The sequence below is a fragment of the Triturus cristatus genome, chromosome 1_2, assembly GCF_964204655.1.
Source record: "Triturus cristatus chromosome 1_2, aTriCri1.1, whole genome shotgun sequence".
Taxonomy (NCBI): domain Eukaryota; kingdom Metazoa; phylum Chordata; class Amphibia; order Caudata; family Salamandridae; genus Triturus; species Triturus cristatus.
In genome coordinates this window covers 37,640,772-37,660,730 of record NC_140580.1, presented here as the reverse complement: position 1 = coordinate 37,660,730, position 19,959 = coordinate 37,640,772, and the positions used below count along the sequence as shown (strand labels likewise).

Below are 19,959 nucleotides of genomic sequence, written 5' to 3'. Positions count from 1 at the left end.
AATTTCGCTCTAGGGCACAATTCTCTGGCACACGTGCCCACAACCATGGACACCTTTATGTATATTCGACTTAGGCAAAGCGTAAAAGCGGTAACCCCTGCATTTCCCTAAGAGCACCCCTACATGACTTATTACAGGCGGAAGCCCCACGACAGGTCACATCACTCTTGTATAAACACATACAGAAAGCGCCACCTCCCCAAACTCCACGGGCCAGACGGGAATGGGACAACGACCTAGATATACCACTCACAGACGAGCTATGGGAATTTAGTTGCAAGCAGACGGAGGAGGTCACAGGCAATAGTAGGCTACGCCTCATACACTTAAAATTTCTGCATAGATTATACCATACTCCGGTCAAACTGCACAAACTGCTACTGCGGGAACATGACAACTGTGCAAGATGTGGAAGGGAAGGAGCAGATTTAATAAATTTAGTGTGGAGCTGCCCTCAGGTGGCTGCCTACTGGACACAGGTTTTTGATGGGATGTCCAAAATGATAGGTGCTCAAATGTCCCCGAACCCGCTCATGGCTCTTCTAGGGCTCACTCAGGACATAAAAACAGTGCATAGGAAATATTTGGCAATGGGTTTGCTCCTAGCGAAACGTAAGGTAGCATGCAAATGGGGACGGGGGAGCGCTCCTAAGTTCAAGGAATGGATAAATACGATGTCCACGTGGCAAGATCACATGTATTATTATGCCGAAATATTACCCATAAAATCGCGGCCGAAAGACATCTGGGGACCCCTGACTGTCTTTCTCCTGGGGAACGAGACAGTTCAGGGAGGGGGTGGGGAACCAGGAAGGAGGACAGTCCTAGAGCCCGCTCGTGGTCCTCACAGGCAGAATCTGAGGCATTGTCGAATTGCAGTGAAATTGTGGCAAATGAGTAGTGATGCTGGATAGTGGGATGGGTGAGTTTTTGGGTACCTGCCATAGTGGTAGGAGGCTAAACTACCCTCCTAGTTTAAGCAGTAATTGTGATGTCTGCATATCGCATACCCTAATGACCCCGTATACTACGAAATGTAATGCTATTTGTATACTATAATCATGTGCTGCCCTATGATCGCTGGATGGGGGTTTTGCAAATGTTAGATAAGGGGGCGGGGGGTAGTTGATGCTATGCAACAAATTTGTACGGGAAGGTGTAAGATTAGCGCATCATTAATGCACCTGAATTGTTGATTGACATTACACTGATGTACTGTAAAAGCTTGGGTCGTGAGCACATTACCTCTCCACGAGTAATTTGTATTTAGAGATGTGATGAACACGCACAGATGGAGGTGAAGTAAATATATACATGTAATAATACTCGGACTCACTTGTCGAATGGCAAGTGCTCCCTGTGGGTCGACAGTCAACTCCGCCAAATGAACTCCGAACTCTGCAAACAGGAGTAGAAAGAAAAGCCAAAGTGAATAGAGTTTTGTATAAATGGTGAAAGTGATTTGCGAATCAGACATTCCCTTCTGTATGCAGCGCGCACAGACTTCAAAGCTGCTACTGGTTATGTGCAAAATGAAGTTCACAATGTAGTTTTCTAGGATTGTCAGATTACTAAAGTACTGCTCCCTTCTGAGAATTCATGATCAATACTGTAATTTTCCATTATAACTGCTTTTTTTTAAAACCCACCCGAAAACAAAATTAAATATTCTTTAAAAAAAACAAAAAGACGATGGAGGCAACAAGAGCAACAGTGTGAAGATTTCAAAACCAAAGTGTCTCTATACACATTTTGTTGTGCTTAACATGACAAAGTTTCATAAAACTAAAACAATGGCTGTGAATGGGTCTACCGAATCCTGTTCAGAACGGGAGAAATATATATATTTTTTGAAGACTGGACGTGTGAGTTGGAGAAAACTATATGTGAACAGTGGAGACAGACAAAGAAAGCTGAGGCAACGTGGCTTGCTCTGGGGTACAGGGTTCATGCCGATTGGCGATGCATTATTGTTTGCCTCAAAGATTTGAAACATGATGGAACAGCTAGTCGGAACTTGCACCTAAGAAGAACAAGGCCTTTGCAAGACCTAATGAAGAGCTGAGGCCAAGGAAGTCATGCAAATATGGCGAGCCGAATCATGAGGGGGGCCTGCCTCAGTGCTTTGAAAGCCAGCTGTCCCTGACCTCGTTCTCGCGTACTAGCGAATGATCTACCCTATGTGCTGTGAATGGATGAAAGTGTGGACAGAAATGCTCAAGTTCTCATTGGTGTGTAATGCCAATAATCCATGCATTCATTACTTCAGCAATGTTTGTCTGACTTGTATTACCATCTGTGTTATTGCATGTAGGACTGCCCCTTCCTATTCCGCATCTGAAGGTGGGGCTGCAGAGCACCTATCAGACAAATTTGATAGGTGGTGCCATGTGAAGTGTACTAACCGCAACCAGTCCTTTAGCCAAATTCGCATTTTGAGACTTGGGTGTATACTTTTTCAATTGAAAAAATACAAGCTGCAGAAGGTACGGCGTTGCTAGCTAAAAATACCAGACTGACAATGTCTCCTGACAATTGTCAAACACTGCAGTCACAGGTAAGTATCACTTAAGAGAGAGAGGTACAGTGGGAGCAGGGGTGGCAGGCAGGGTTGAGGAAACATTCGTCACATGTTCGCATCGCCTGTAAAAGACCGGTAGTATTAGGTAAGGCTCAGTCACATGCCTCTGAAAGGCGGCTAGGACTCGTTCAGATTCTGTCACAAGTCAAAGGAGTGACAAAGACTGTAGGGCTTGGCAGTCAGTCACTTGGCAGGATCACATCGCAAGGTTGTGTGGGCTGGGAATAAATCAGTTGTATGACAGTTTTGCATGTGAAAGAGTAGAGTGGGGACAGCGTTACTCCACTCACAAGGACCCCTCTACACATTCAAGGCCTCGTCCACCCCTACACTGCTGCATCACAGGACGGAAAAGAAGAATGCAATAATTTTGACCTGGTAGCAGGTCTTTTAAATTCAAACATCCCTCTGGACGGCCTTCCAGTGCATCTGCGAATGCAGTCCAATCACCTGAGGTTTTGGCGTATCATCAAGATCGACTATACCCACACTAAAAGTGGGTGCCCTTCACTACCCACACATTTGGCACATTCCATTTACCCTTATCAAATGTTTCCATGAAGCTTGAAAAGAAACTTTCAATAAATTGGTATTGGCTACATGAGCCATGTGTCGAAGATGCACCTCAATGGTCATATAGAGCAACACATTGAGTACAGGGATAAAATCTTAAAATGCACAAAATGCTGGCTTCCCTCGCCTCCTTTGATTTTACCATTGCCACAACAACTGACCAAACTGTTCTGAAAGAGTTACGGTTTAGAGTAAAACTCTCCTGCTCCCTTGAAAGACTGGAAAATATATGGAAATGAAGATTGTAAGCTGTGCATGTGAGTGGCTAGCCTGGTATATGATACACTTATGTAAGTTGACAGACTGCATAAGTCCAGAAAACCCTTATGGTGAATTAGGAGGTCTAAGACAACCTTAAAAAGCTCTCTAAGTGGTAGCTGTGGAGAGCAGCCTTCAGGCTTAGTCCAGAAGAAGTGTAAAGCAGCTTGTTTTACCAGAATGCAATCTTCTAGGTATCGATTAAATGAAAAAGAACCACACAAGGTATTTATAAAAATATATATTTATTATAGAATACTCACTAACATGTTTAGATATCTCCTACCCAGAGATATGCACAATGCACACAATACTTTGCATACAAATCACATAAATAGCACAGAATACACAGTGAACCCCAGGGAGAGACCAAACCATATATTAAGAAAGTGGTATAAGAACCACGACTTGTGTCAAGACAATGTCTAGAGGATGTAGAAGTGCCAGGCCCCCAAGGAACCACCAAAAGGTGAGTGACTAGGAACCCCACAGAGATAGTGTGCAGTGTGGGAACAGGACTGCATTCTCTGTACAAATCAACGTGCAAGTCGTGGTTGCAATTTTAAAGAAAAAGGACCTTTCCAGTGGAAGACAGAAGGTTGGAGCGACACCCCACCTGTGGATACCCTAGCACCCACATTACCTACACCAGGGAAGATGGGTGCACAGGTGTTAAGTAGTGTCAGAAACCGCCGTCGAAACCAATGGAGGACTTCAGGAAAGTGTCACTGCTGGAGAAGGAGAAAGTGTCCGGTGGAATCCGAAGGTGAATTCTAGCTGTTAGGTACCTGCAAGCAGAGGGGACGGTGTCTATGTCACACAAGATTGATCTGGAGACCTGAAGACGAATGCCCACCAATGTTGAGTGTTGCAGGAGAGTCGACAGTGACCTTGATTCTGCAGCTGTGAGGACCAGGCGACACAGATGAAGACTAGGAGCTGTGCACGAGCTGTCCCATGTCGGATGTCGAGAGCTGATGGGTCGGTGTCCATCTGAAGCACCAACAAGCCTTGGCAACTGCAAACAACATGGATGTCGAAGAAGGTGCAATGTCAGGATCAGCAAGGCTCAGTGGACTCACCACAAGCATGGGAGTCAGGGCAGGCCCCAAGCAATCATGAGCCCAAAAGAAACAAAGATGACCCTCAAATGGACCCACAGGACGGAGGCACTGGTGTCCAGAGAGGACATTAAGCGTCCCACCAAAAGATGCAGGCCACGATACAAACAATGCAGACGAAGATTCTCGTCACTGGAGATGCTCGAGGCTGGGGCTACTTGGAGCCCGAAGATCTTGGTGGAAGGTAGCCAACGAGTCTTTGCAACGGCAAGTCGACGCAGTGCACAGGGGTTCGGTTACTGCAGCTCCTATGGGGGATACTGGCCTCAAACTTGGTGGTGAGAGGGCCAAGCAGGCCTCGAGAGATGTGGAGAACCCCCACCTGTGTTGCCGAGCCTTTCTGAGTCCCTGGGAGTTCAGGATCAGCAGACCGGTCAGCTTCGTTGCGTTACAAGCAGATGCAGGGAAGTGACTCCTCCTCTCCAAGGGAGATTTCGTCAGGTGTCTTTGGTGCCCACAGGCCTTGGAAAGTTCCTGTATGGTACACAGGCGATGCAGCAGACTGAAAGGGGGACAAAGTCGAGCCCAAACGTAGTCCAGCGAAGTCCAGAGTGCCCAGATGGTAGAAGTTGAAGTGGTGTCTGAATTGAATCGTGTTCCATGACGAATCTCGTGACCTACCCAAAGTTATGCCCTTAAGTACACTAGGGAAAGGGTTTGGACGATTTAAGGTTCCCACCCAAGGGAGCAAGTGTATAGTGGGGAGGATACTCCCATATCCTTTGTCCGATTTCGCGCCAGAGCAAGAGCCAGCGGCTCCCAGAGCTGGTTTTAACTGGACTATGCAAGGAGGCACCAAATGTGCCCGTCATGCAGACTGAGTGGCGCTGGCAAGGACACCCACCGGGCCCCAATACACTAAATCCTGTCTGGGAAGTGGTCACAACTCCCTGTGACAGGATACCTATTGTTCTGCCTTTCGCCTGCTCGAGCCTGGCTCAGCAGCAGGAGGGCAGAATCGGGTCTCTGGTCGGAAGCAACCATGTTGTGCTGTCCGGGTTTAGAAGACTGGTGCCGGGAGCACTGAGAGCCTAACAGAGATGTTCTGGTGCTTGGAATCATACCTCACACCGTTTACGGTGTGGGGGTATGATTCCAACATGTTTGATACCAAACATGATAGGAATCGTTGCAGCCAGTTTCAAGAGGGTTGTCGCGTAATTACGCGGTGCCCCCTTGTATGGTATATGGCTGTTTCACTTACAACCCAGGAGAATGGACTCCGTAGGCTGTAGGGGTAACCTGCTCATGCAGGGGCACCCTCACACTTCGAACCAAGCACCCTGCCTTTAGGATTGCAAAGGCCTGCTATAGGAGTGACTTATAGGTTTTAAGTGCAGTGACCCTAGATATAGGACACCTATATCTTTCGTAAGTGGTGCTAGCATCAGCTTACACAGGCTGCAATGGCAGGCCTATAGTTACAGTTTGAATGGTCTCCCATGGGTGGCATAATACATGCGTCAGACCATGGGGGACCTCTGGGGTACCTATGCCGTAGGGTACCTTGGAACCATATACTAGGGACTAATAAGAGTAACTCAGTAACCAAACTGGGATGTACCCAAGTACTGAACAGAACAATTTAAGGGAGAAAGCAGAGAGACTGGGGTCCTGATTAGCAGGATCCCAGTCAGACTAGCCAAAACAGCTTAGCACCAGGCAAAACGTGGGGGTATCCATAAAAGCAGCTCCTACTTTCCTACAGTACAGCTTTAAGAGGAGTGAATTTGATGCACATTAATCCAAAAAGCATATTAAATGTGTTAGCGCACTCAGACCCACAGGTGGTGGGGGTGGTATAAAGGGATGTACAGAGAAGCACCACTAAGAAAACGCATGTGAATGCTTAAAGGCTCGATATTAAAATCCGGCAACCAAAGGCATTAATGATGAAACATAACATGGTAAGGGTTCTTTATCTGTTTTCCAACTAGTTGGGTTACTCTTTCTCTTCCTGAGGCAGCCGCGGCCCTCCCTACAAAGCTTCATTCTTATGTGCACGACTTAAGGGTGTGACGTTATTTGCAAAGGCAATGACAAACATGGGAACCTCCTTTTACATGCAACAAAAAATACATTATAAGTGCAGGACCAGTTTATCAGTACTCAACTCTTTGGGATGCCAGACAGGATGCATGGCCAGGGCTACAAGTGACGATTGGGTGGCTGCCAACGTCGAAGAGGAATTTAGTCCACGTGCCCATCTCCCCAACACCTCGACATTGCGGAAAGGTACTGTAAGAAATTGTATTTGGGGTAGTTGACTATCCACCTCAAGGAATAATCACTAAATTAACCTGAGCTCAATCACTCGGTAGCTATTTCACAGAGCAGACCAGCCTAACTTAGGGCAATGTGAAAAGTATTCCTGCAGCAGCAAATAGTAACAAAGTCAAAATGCCGAATAAAAATCCCTAACCGAATTAGAAATAGAGTAAAGTGTAATAAACAAAATGACACCAAAATAACAAAAACCCAATAAAGAGAACCGGAGATATGAATTTTTAAAGATTTCAAGGACAATAACACCAAAAAGCACAGAGCGATAATATTATAGGCCGGTAGACAGTTACCTAGGCACAATTTCAGGCTGGTTGTGATGGAAAGTGGGTCAGATACATCAACCAAGTTGGTCCCGGTTGCTGACGAGAAGTTACTTATTTGTAAAATGCTTTATGAAAATATAATGTGCAGAGTTTTATCTTTAAAAATGAAGTGTTAAGTGCAAAAATTGTAGTAGTCATTAATACTTCAAAACTATTGGCATGTTGCATAGAAATGAAGTATAGTTTCTTAATTTGACGTAACCACAGACCCTGTGAATGAAATAAGACATGAATACCGAAAAGCTTGTTTTTTCAGACTTCACAACCGTTGTGCAAGATGTTTTTCTTCTCTTTGCTGCAGACGTTGTAATTTTGAAAGCTACTGTTTATAAACTAATTATCAGACATTTGTTGTAGTAGACGACTGATAGTACAGTTCTCTTTACAAATGATGTAGACGACAGGGAGGATGATTCACATACACATGCTTAAAAGACAATTGAACTCTGGTGAGAATATGAGGGTAAGCCTGTTTCCAGGAGTGTGCTGAAATCCAATTAGTCAACAAGAAGAAGAAAGAATATATTTGTTGCAACAAAGTAAATGTGCATTTAATTAGTGTGTGATCTTAGACTAGAGAGAAGTTAGGTGTGTCCCCTGTCCCAGACTCTTCAAAAGGATACTCTTTACTGGGTTGTCTTGGACATCTCCTTACGAGAAGTCTCACTTCCTGATTTGCTATTAGAGCTGAGGATACTATCCAGCGTATTATGCTAAAGCTTTATGCTTGATTCTCCATCGGGAACATTCATGGGTATCTGAGCTGACACCTTTAATCCTTCTTGCATTAATACCGATTTATTTAGAATACGGAAGTTAATTTATGGAACACACTTGTTGCATTTTTATTGTATCAATTCCTTATTGATTTGCTATATTGATTTACGTTATTACCAAATAATTGATTGATATTAATCTTTGATAATGAGATTTAGAAAATAAAATCTTAAAGAATGAGAAACTAAAATATTTGAAAATGAAACCCTTTAGCTCACCGTAACTTTTTTGACTGAACTAAAAGAAATAACTGATATTGTTTTATACTGACTTCCCCTCCTCACATTTCTGTCGACATCAAAGATCCATCAACCTGTACGCAGGGTTCATGACTGGTAAGTGACAGTAAAACCATGCGCTCCAACAGTGGTAGCAGAGTATAGTTTATGTCACGAGAGAGGATCTGAAATAATTAGTCCTAGTTGAGAAATGCCCATGTCCTTAAGACCAAAGCCAAAGCTTTAAGATTGACGGTGTTGCGGTTTCGAAGGTGGTTGCAGTAGTGGAAGTATCAATAAGCTTATGTGTCGCTATGGTCTTTGTTGAGATTTGGTCGTGTTGTTTTGTTGTGCTTGGGAATAGTAGTGTGTAAGCGTAAATTGTTGAGCAGTTGAAGTAGTTAGTTATCGGACTCGAAGTAGTACAAGATCCCAGAATAGATAAGCAGTTCAAACTGTGGTGTTATTTGTGGTGCACAATTGTAAGATATCTTCGAATTGCACAATTGATATAGGGACTATAACAATGATGTGATTGTACTAATATTGATTGGGGTTAGTGGAGCCTATTGCCAAAAGGAGAAGCTACATAGTTGGAGTAATTTCCCGCTGGTCAAGATTTCATTTGCATATGTGTAAGATTAGGGAAGTCGGAGGGTGTTAAATTCTTACTTCCGAATGATTTGGAATTTCTTAAGTGGAGCAGACAAAAGTTAGTTGTTTATTATGCTTAGAGTTGTAGAATTTGTGTACGAGAAAGTTGAAAAGGAAGGTGAACCGATGAAAGGAGTCAGGAGTACGTCATAGGGTGCCATGCTGAGATTGGTCAGCTGGCATTAGAGTCGAGCTGTTATTGGTTAATGACGACAGACTGCCATGCTGGGATAAAACAGCTGTTGTGAAGTGCCTTGCTGAGACTGGTTGATGAGAACTCAAGTATTAAGCTGTGACATGATTGGAGAAAGATTGAAGTATACGGAATTAGAACCAGAATCAAAACCCCGAAATTTGAACTTAATCATTGCACATCATTTGTTGAATTATTGCAAAAATGAAATGTTTCATAACCCTTGGAGATTGGATTAGAGGTGATATAGTTCAAGAAAGTGAATATTCGTCACCAGAAGGTAGGCCAGTTTGTTACATGACGACAAATGTACGGTTTCATGCAGGTTTGTGGCTTTGTCAATGGTGCAAGATTACTGAAAATTAGAGTTCATTTATATTTCCACAAAATGGTACATTTGATTTAGAGGTTATTGAACATTTAAAGGAGAAATTATACGATATGAAACCACCTCCTAGACCCTCACATTAAGAAGCATGTAATGCTTGGGAGACAGCAGCACGTGATAAAGAGAAATATCAGAACAGGACAAAGACGTAAGCGAAATTATGCAGATGCTCAACAGGACAAAGAATAGCAAAGGTGGAGAAAATGTATAATCGAGGAAGCTAGAATGTACCCTGTCGTGACCACAGAAAAGACTAAAAGAAATTGGAAACAAATGATGAAGAACTGCAAAGAAAACGGACACTGATAGCGATTCATGGATGATGTTCTGGATGCTTTATTGGCTTCAGTTCCACCACATGTGGCACCTACAACAAATACTGATAGTGATATAGCTTCTAGTGCTACAGGGGCTTCAGGCCCTGTTGACCCGAATGTAATTCAGAACAAGTGATCATTTCCAGCACTTCAAATTGCAAATATACCTGCTGAAGTGGCTCATGCTGTAATAATTCCAGGTTTTACTGTCTCAATTTTGACTGTTCCTGCGCCAGTGTCACAAGTGGTGTCAACATGGACATTGGTAGTGGCAGTTGCGACTGCACCGATCCATATTGTCCCAAATAACGTAGCTCAAGGTGCTGTAGGAGGCGAAGCTGCGACAGGGTTCATGCAGACATCGCAGAATTCACATACTGTTGCGTAGACACCACTGCAAAACGTTCAAACATTGAGAGAAGGAAGGAAGGATTGTTTTTACGACACCAGTTGCCAAAAGTGAGACCTCACCATTTGAGGGTGGAATTTTTCCATCAGGGTTTGAAGAAACCACAGACAATAAAAAGACTGAGGTGCCGAGAGATCCTATACTAGCAAAGAAAAGAGCAAGACCATTAGGTGTTTCAAAATTAAAGGTGGAATTAGAAGAAAGGATTAGGAGATGTTTAGATATTCCCCATGTGGAAAATTATTAGGAAAATGAACTGATATATTTGAGTAAAGAAATAATGAGACGTGCAGCTATTTCACATGATAAATTAACGGAATTAGCATGAAAATATGAAGTGGAGTGTTCCATTACAAAGATGAAGCTAATGTGACAATGTGATCTTCAAGAATGAAGTTATGTATTGGGGAATTGGTAAAATGCATCCGCAAATAGAATGATTTTGACAGATTAGAAAGCAAGTGTACAAAGAAACAAGAAATGAAACCATCAGATGCAGCAGAAGCAAATATTAAACCACCACCAGCACCCCCAGATGAAGAGAAAGCATGTACTTTTCCTGTTAGGGAGATGCCAGGTGGAGAATATGTGCATGTACCACGGATTGCAGGCGATATTCCAACACTTAAGAACAATTTTCAGAAATTGAGAGAGAATCGTGCACAGTGGCCTGTACAAGCTGGCAGGTTCTGAGAACAGATCTGAATATTTTGACATTGTAGTACAGAGTGATTTGTGGGCTAAGTACAAAATAGCTGTACAGTGGCCATATTCTGAACCTCCAAGATATGCGCAAACTCCTGCACTTTTACCAGTGATAAGTATGATGAGGCGATTACGTTTTTGAAAGGAAAAGTTCCCATGTTGGAAAACGAGATTTTTGACTGACAATTCACATTTAAGGTGCCTGAAAGGGGGAGGGGGGGGGGGGGAGAGGGGAGGGAGGTTGCCAACTTTGCGCTGTTCTAGAGGTAGATCAAAGTGGCCCATCTGTAGAAGGAAACGATAATGGCCACCAAGAGTAATTTCTTATTGACACCGGAGCGATCCAATCCACTGTTTGAACAGCGGAAGTCCTAGACCTACCCCTCTCGGGAATGAAGATCCAAGTTGTAGGTGTTACGAACAAACAAATAACCAATCCTGATTCAGAGAATTTGCATTTAAAAATAGGTTCATTTGAGGAGAATTATCAATTTGCACTCATTCAAATTGTGTAAATCTGTTAGGGAGGGATCTTTTGTACAAGTTAAATTGCATTAGTTACTGCACACCGGACTGTGATGAAAATGTTGAATTTGAAACGGCTCGACAAAGAACAGCTGTAGGATTATATCCAGTGAGGACAGTGGAGGATTTACATCCCGATGTGCAAGATACCTCTGGATTTACTGTATGGGACTTTTCAGGAAAAGACATTGGACTAATCAAAGGTGCAGAACCGGTCAAAATTACAGTAAAGCCGAATGCAATTTTCCCCAAGAACCCCACCGTATAATATAATGCCAGAGACAGTAGCAGTAATAACACCAGCGATTGAGAACATGCTAAAACAGGGAATTTTAAAAGCGACTCTGAAAGGATGCAACTGGTAAAGTTGTTTGGGCAAAATTGGTTCAATCCCCGATTCAGAGTCCTAGCAGAGGAGTTGTGCCACACATGTGTAAAATGTCAACAGATGCATGCAGGAAGAACACCAGTAGCTATGAGTCACAAAGGAAGGTCATGTGGACCCTTAAATAGAATGCAGTTGGACTTTATCAAGATGCCTGTATGTACCGTGCTGAGCTATGTCCTGGTTATAGTGTGCATTTTCTCTCGATAGGTGGAAGCCTACCCAACACGGAAAAATGACAGCTAAACTGCTGTTGCGTGAACTTATACAAAGGTATGGATTTCTGGTTTCTTTGGAGACAGACAGAGGCACTCATTTTAATACTGAATTCCTTAGAATGCTGTGTGTGCCTTTCCAAGTGGAAAACTGTAGTGACAATCCCAAGGCTTCAGAAACAGTGGAGCAATTAAATGGAGCCAAGAAGTCATAATTGGTCATACTTTGTGCCTCTACTTCTACTAGTCATTACCATTGGTTCTGATGAGTCTTTGAAGTATTCCTGACAGGAGAACAGGATGATCACCTAATAAAATCCTCATGGGCCGTGCAATAAGAGTGCCTGCTGTACCTGCAAATGCACTTGTGAAGATCACAGATGACATGATACTCGATTACTGGAAAGGACTGGCTGATGTGGTACGTTCTGTTTCTCACCAGGTTGGAGTGGTCACTGCCTATCCACATCAGGAGCAGTACCATGACCTTAGTCCTGGTGATTGGGCTTTGGTGAAGAGGCATTTGTGGAAGTCCTATTTGGAACCAAGGTGGAAAGGCCCCTACCAAGTCATCTTAAATCACAAACACTGCTGTCAAATGTGCTGGGATACCTAACTGGGTGCATGCACCACAAACTCAGAGTAAAGCGACCGCATGAAGATACAGTGTTCTTTGAGCAAAGTCAAAGAGCTCCTCTGACAGTACATCGGGAAGAACAAGAGAGGGGAGAAAAACAGCAAGAACTCACCAGTACAAGTTTGTGAAATATCGCAAAGTTGTGTGGAAATACCCACTGAAGAAACCATTAGAGTATCACAAGAGCAACTGAATAACCCAAATGAAGGAACGAGTGAGAAAAAGATAAATATGAGGATTTGAATGGCCAAATGGTAAGAGGCGATTAAGATCAAGTGCGTCTATCGAACGTATACCGCCAACAATAATCGAAAAAACAGTATCCAGTGATACAAGTGACACAGAGGAGGATCTGCACACACTAAGGAGATCCAAGAGAGCAAGAGTACCTTGTTGAAGATACTCATTACCTAAATTGACTTACAATGCCAGAAATGTGGGAAGTGGTTAAAAGTCAAGATAAATTGAGCTCAGAGTTGTTTGAACCTCCATGATATGCTACACTGTCAAACAGGGTGGATTAAAACAAAATATTTTAAATAAATATGCAATTGAGAACTTAAACATTATTCAAATTTAAGACTGAAAGCATCTTCAACGACAAGTGAATAACGGTGTTAAACTCAAGAAGTAAAAGAGACTGAAGTAAGAAAAGAGTTAATAAAATAAAAATAATTAAGAAAAATTCCCTAAGGCAAAGGCTGCAGTAGAACAGTAGGCATAACACACTTAGAAGTAGACAGAGTAGGACTAGGAATGCCTAGTATTGGAGTTTGTACAAACAAAATGGGAAAGCTGTCAAAGCATTAAAAACAAACCTAATGATGTTTTGCCATCACAAAGGGCTTCAAAAACTACTTTACACTTGAAACACCCCTCACAGAGCAGGTGAGAGAATGTACCTTCCCGGGAATTGACATAACAGAAAACAAAATGGCACAAAGGACATACACAGAAGTAGCACTCTCTGAATACAACTTGCGGGACAAATCTTGCGCTTTGTAAGGGGGATGAACAGGCACTTGATTTCTCCCACTACTGAGGCGTATAAGCTATTGCCCAGAATGCTGTTCTGTAAGGAGCAGAGATCTGGGGCTATTCAGAGCAAGCTTTTGATGAAGCTTTTTGATCTCTATCATCTATTAAATCTACCCTCCAGCACCTTAATAGTCCTGTTACATCTAGACATTGAGATGCTGGATACTTTCAGGTTAGTCCAGTTGCAACCTGTATTTTACTGGGCCGGGGAAATGGGGCACACCCAAGCTAGAGCAATATAAGAAGGTGCTGCAGGAAATATTGTCCCTTACTGGAAGTGGCTCATTGGCCTGGTTCAAACATGAACGAACCGTGTAGTGACAGATTGCTAATTATGATCTTTGGACCAACCCAGAGTCTATAACCCAGGACGTTGAAAGCAAGATCAGACTTACATACAAAAATAAGTGCATGGTAATGCTATAAACCGACAGGATCATAGGCACATAAACTAAAGCCTCTCTTGATAGGAAGTGCTCCCCTAGTTTTGAGATATACTTGGATAAAGTTGAACCATCAGTGGCTAAAACTTTGTATATTTTGCTAAGAATTGGCACCTTGACCCATTTTATTTAAATAGAGGCATGGTCATGGTAAAACAACCCATTGTTATAAAAATCGGGAGTGCATTGCACATGAAATCCACTCTTTAGCCTTCCGTCTAATACACCGATTCCAAAGAGCAAAATGGCTAAAAGCACAAGTTCAAGAATATGGGTATTTGTAACATGGGAGCCACTGTACAACTGATAACGTGAGACACCTTGAGCACTATGGTATTTTCCATTCCACATTTAACTAAAATGCTGGAAAGTTCGGAAAAGTCAAACATCTGAAATATCCTAACGGTCTCTCCTTTCAGCATGTTTTATAGCTATATTCAGTAGTTTTTAATTACCCTTTTATGTTTTATGGGCATTGTCCCCAAATAAATTACTTACAAATGTTTCTTTTATGTTTAAATGGCTATCTACAAAATATACTGAATATCAACTAAATTATAATGAAGAACTTATATAGTGTTCGGTGGTAACAGAAAAATCCTGCAATTGATGGAGGAAAGGCTACATACACCAGCATAATCTTCTCCACCATACTATGCTTAGGACACAAAATTCCACCAGCGGACTTAATAGTGGATTTCGAATTTCGTTGACTTATTGAAGGAATTTCTTTTACTACCCATCTTTAGATCAAACTGACCAAAAAAGCCAACTCAGGGGATTGGTAGGGACTGTGTGGCAAACCAGAACACTGCTCCACACCCTAGTGGGCCACCAGGGTGGGGGCTGGTTTTGGCACCTGGGTGGCACTTTTTGTTACCGGGGGCCAGCAAAATTGTCCCATTGTAACAAAATCGCCTGAAACCGGCCCCAGCAAACAGATCGGCGGCACACCCCCCCTACCCCCTCGCAGTTTCCCAGGGCCAGTTTCGGTTCCCAGTCTGGCCAGTAGGCCACAATCAGCGCAAGGAGGGCAATATAGACTATCCGTTCATGATAAGGTGGCTGTGGAAGGCCAAAATACTGCCACTCCCCACCCCCTGCAGGAGCCCCAGTTGCCTTGAGGAGCCGGAACTGTGCTGAGCAACTCATGCCGCTTCCTTGAGAGGGCCTAGCGGGCCCAGTGCCACAGTAGAAGCATTGTTATTTAACACCAGTGGTGGGGAGTCTCTGGCGGGCCCGCGCAGACAAATATCTGGAAATGGAAGAGTATAAACCATCTTCAAGGCAAAACAAGCTGGATAAATACATCAAGCCATTGCCGCACATCGTAGACTACACAGACCCCGTAGGACCATAGATACCTACAGAGGCTACAAAATCGGCATCAGTCGTTAATAAAGCCCTTTACACATCTTTAAAAAAATCAAGAGACTAACCCTAGCGGCCAAAATTGGTGAGGTCAGCAAGGATGTCTCACTCCTCCAACAGGACCCGCAAAACACGTGGGGCCAAGTGACAAATGCTGAGAGATATATCTCCGCCTTAGAAGACCCAGAAATTACACTACAACAGATGGTCAGCTAACTACAAGTAACATGCTCCGAAATGGCAGGAGGGATCTTTAGTTTCCTGCCGGCAGACCAGATCTCCACCTACTTCATCACTGAACACGCTTACAAAACGCGCTCTCCCGACAGCCAACCACAGGGGGCCTGCTGCAGGCCATCATCAGCCAGCTCCACAATTGCCAGGACAGAGACGTGGCCCTGCGCAATGGAAAATTTTAAGGCAACACCCCCTATGAGTCCTCAAAAATCCTCATCTTTATGGATCACACAAGGTCAGTCAGGGCTCTACAGAAATCGTTCGATCAGGTAAAGCAGAAAAGCGAGCCATGGGCCTGATGCATATGCTACTTTTTCCGGCCAAACTGAAAGCGGTTTTCAGGGAAAAGCAATATTCTTTGACCACTTGGACAGGGCTTCTGATTGGATGGAGGAGCACCCCCTCGCAATAACTCTGGCAAGCCATGCCTGATAAGCGATGGTCCCCTGGGGAAAGACCTGGATGGGCGCCTAGCGGGTGCAAGCCTACGCAGACACCAGGGCACCTGTGGCAGGGCCCAAAGGTCTTGCTCAGGACCAATAACACTAAGTCCAGAGAACACAACTCTAAAGAGACTCTGAAGAGAGCAGAGGATCCTCTCAGATGAGAATTGATGCATCCCAACAAGCAACGAATCAGGGCAATAATGGTTGACTAACTAGGCGCAACTCCATGTTTACATGTTTTGTTTCAGTGGGTGTTTTGCAATATTGAATGGGGGAAGACATGATTCTTCTGGGTGGGAAGTGTAGGGAGGACAGGGTAAATTATGTTTTTTTGGTTTTATTATATTTTTATTTTTTGCTAAAAACTGAGTAATTGCAGCGTTAATTACATGTACATATAATCAAAAAATAAAACCGTAATTTCATTTGAAAAGCGAAGATCAGGTAATACACTGTGCATAATAATCAATAAATCATAAACAAGAGACTAACATAATGTAACAGAATTTTCAGAATGGACTAAGATAAAAAATTTCAATTTATAAAAAAAGACGCAATCAAGGAGGAGAGGGAGCCCCAGATCCTATTTCCTTTGATCCTGCCTTTTCTGCCTCTCCTTTCATAAAAGTGCCTTTTCAAAATTATATATTTGTAAAAATCGTTCCTTCCACTGCTGGAAGGTTGGAGGTTGTGAATCAAGCCAGGCAGAGGGGACAGAGCCTGAGAACTGCCATTGCTATGAAAGCGAGTTCTACCCCCTTTGTTGCCGACTAAATCATTTACCCCTAATAACATCTGCTGAGGTGTCAGAGGAACATCTTCATTAAGGACCTGTTGTAAAAAGCCTGAAATTTCACGACCTAAAGATTCTATACAAGGACAAGTGGCAAAAATATGCACTAAATCCACACCAAAGGTTGTACATCTAAAGCAAGAAGTCCCCTCAGTTCCACCCCATTTAACAATCTTCGCAGGTGTAATATATAGATCAAGTAAGGTCTTAATGAGCTCATAAAACAAGAATCCTCAACCCCCAGCCTATCCTGCCATCTCAGCTTATGTTTATCTAGATCATCTGGTACTCCTTCCAGCAGGCATCTATATATAGTTATTGAGGATCCTGCACTTCTAGTTAACAATTCCATCAAAGGTACTTGTCCAAAACCAGCCGCCCCACCAGCCTTTTTTAGCAGGAAATCTCTCAGCTGTAGAAATTTTAAAAAATCCGGGGGCCCACACCAAACATTTCCCTAACCACTACGAATGAAGTTATGTGATCCCCAACTAACAGGTCCCCTATCCTATATAAACCACCCTTTCCCCACCCTGCCAGGCATGCATCTTGTAATGCCCTTGTCAGTTGGTCATTCCCAATCATGGGAGAATAACAGTTGAACCTACCTACCCCAAGTTTCTTCCTTATGCCTGCCCAATTGCGAAAAGCAGTGATTAGTACCTTGAATTGAGTTTTCTTGAAATAGCTTGCTTCATAGAATTTCAAGAAACAACCGTTAGCCCGGGCGCCTATCAGTAGCTCATATACTGTCGGCACATGACCGGGACCCTCCCTATCCTTTTCCTTAACTTCAAAGAGAGGCCGGTAATATTGGAATGAAGCTGCTAAATAATATAGCTTAAAATGCAGGAGCCCCATCCTCCTCTATCCCTTGGAAGGGATAGGAATACATTAGCTCTCCTGGTTCTTTGGTAGCACCAGATAAACCTAGCCACCTTCTTCTCCATTTGTTTAAACCAAAAATTATGAATTTCCAAAGGAAATGCACGGAAAATATACAAAAGTTTTGGCAGGATCATTTTAATGAGAATACATCTCCCTACTATTGACAATTTAAGATTATCCCATCGCTGGAGATCGTTCTTAATTTTCCCCATTATAGGGATGATATTTAAATCCACTGTATCTTCCACCTTTGCCGTAATGGTAGTGCCTAGGTAAACCGTTTTTTCTACAATTCTGTTATCCGTACCTGTAACAAATGTATTTGTCACAATCTGTGTTTTAGCTTTATTCAATAAAAAAATCTGATTGAGTCTCAAAGTTCTTGGTAATACTTTCAACCGCATACATTGCACGATCAGGGTCAGATGAAATAATAGCCACGTCATCGGCGTTAGCGCATCTTCCCCTTATTTTGATATTTTGGATTGCGGGACACGTGGCAAAAGAGCACCTTCCCAAACCTGTATATATACTGGGGGAATGTCCATTCTCCCAACATTTGTGTCTGTAGTAGCCCAGACACATGGGGGAACGGAATCGAGGTCCGAGCATGGGGAAATATTACATTGTTTGGGTGAGGTCTTTCTTCCAAAGATAACACTCACCTCAGATGGGGAGCAATGTATGGTAGCATGAAAATGTTTCAATAGGTCAAGTCCCAGCAAATTATGAGGAGCATGCGGGGGAAGCAAAAAGGGTGCAGAAGTACTAAAATTGTTAACCTGTAAGGGTATTTTTCAGGACACAGGGTTGGGGTTAGGGTTCCATCGAACCCCACTGATGTTATTATCTGGCCAGACAAGGGTGTCCCAGGGACCAGTTGTTGAGAAATCGCGCTACGTGTCGCCCCTGTATCTACTAGGAATTTCTGAGCCTGCCCAAGTAGGGGAGCTGTTAAATAGGGTCCTGACTGATCTACAGGTATCTCAACTGGTCCTCCTTGTCCTACGCTGTCCTAGCCGGTCCTGGCATCATCCGGTTTGTAATCATCCAAAGAATATTGATTATTCCTTTGATCAAATAAATATCTGACGAATCTCTGCCTGAATTTTGTTGTGGCTGTCTGGGGGCTTGATCTCCCAGATTATTACTTGCTTGTCCCCTGCCCTTCCCACTAGAAGCTAAGACGGGGCATTCAGAACGCCAGTGCCCTACCTCTTTACAATAGGCACATTGATCCAGTCCCAGTGGTGTCCGTCTACAAGGTGGGCCTGGTGGGGGCATTTGTCTGTGATTTTGACCACGGCCTCGACTCTGGGGTCCATAAGCCTGAACCATCATAACCTTAGTCTTTAAATCCTTTATTTTACCTTCTTTCCTGTCATGCTCCTCTGTCACCTGATTCTGGTAATACTGAGCTATATCCAATATGGCCTTAGGTGAGACTGAGGCCCATGTACTTTCAGACCCCTTTAAACGAACAGATATTTCGGAAAGTTAGTTTCCAACAAATCAGTCTACAAATAAATGGGAGCCCGTGGGTGTAGATGTGTCTTGGCCACTAAAATTGTGAAAAACGTCCTCAAAGCGAGTAAAGAAATCAGGGACAGACTCGTCCTTTCTTTGTTTACAAGCAGTAAGGAGCGTCCAATCTATCTTCCGTGGGGGAATTATCATCTTTATTTAAGTGAGTATGTTGCCAGGGAGTTCCAGTATGAGCTGAGCTGGTTTTTTACCAGGCTTCCTATCAGCTTCGGCCGCTATTACTGCAGCCCAATCTCCTCCTAACTCGGCAACATGATCCTGTTTCCGGGCGAGTCACCACATATCCGGCGGTAAGATCACACCGAAAAACATATCAATATCAGCTAGCGTCATAACGCAAGAGTCAATAGCTGCCTGTACTTCATCATAATAACCTCTGGGGTCTTCCGAATATCCGGTAAAGAGGCTTTAAGAGTGAGAATATGCATCCGTTTTCAGGGCATGTAAATCCAATTATACAAGAAATGGGCTCTAGCATCGGGGCTGTTAGGATCATCATTGTTTGTGTTTCTTCTCCCGGGCATAAACTGGGGTGCAGCTTACCTCATAGGTCTTATTCGGGGAGAGGCAAAAAGTTTGTTGCGATGCTGCATTATTGTGGCTATGGCAATAGTAACCCTTCCTACAGGGAAG

General features: G+C 43.3%; 1 protein-coding gene across 3 annotated transcripts in view; it reads right to left on the bottom strand.

The window, feature by feature from the left end:
- LOC146866700 (importin-9-like) overlaps window positions 1–19,959 on the bottom strand; it is a 372,779-nt gene that overhangs the window by 330,549 nt on the left and 22,271 nt on the right. For all 3 annotated transcript variants that reach the window (XM_085600471.1, XM_085600450.1, XM_085600461.1), the window contains exon 2: window positions 1,337–1,398. In XM_085600471.1, coding sequence (XP_085456597.1) covers window positions 1,337–1,398 — 62 coding nt within the window. The remainder of the gene's footprint in view (window positions 1–1,336; window positions 1,399–19,959) is intronic.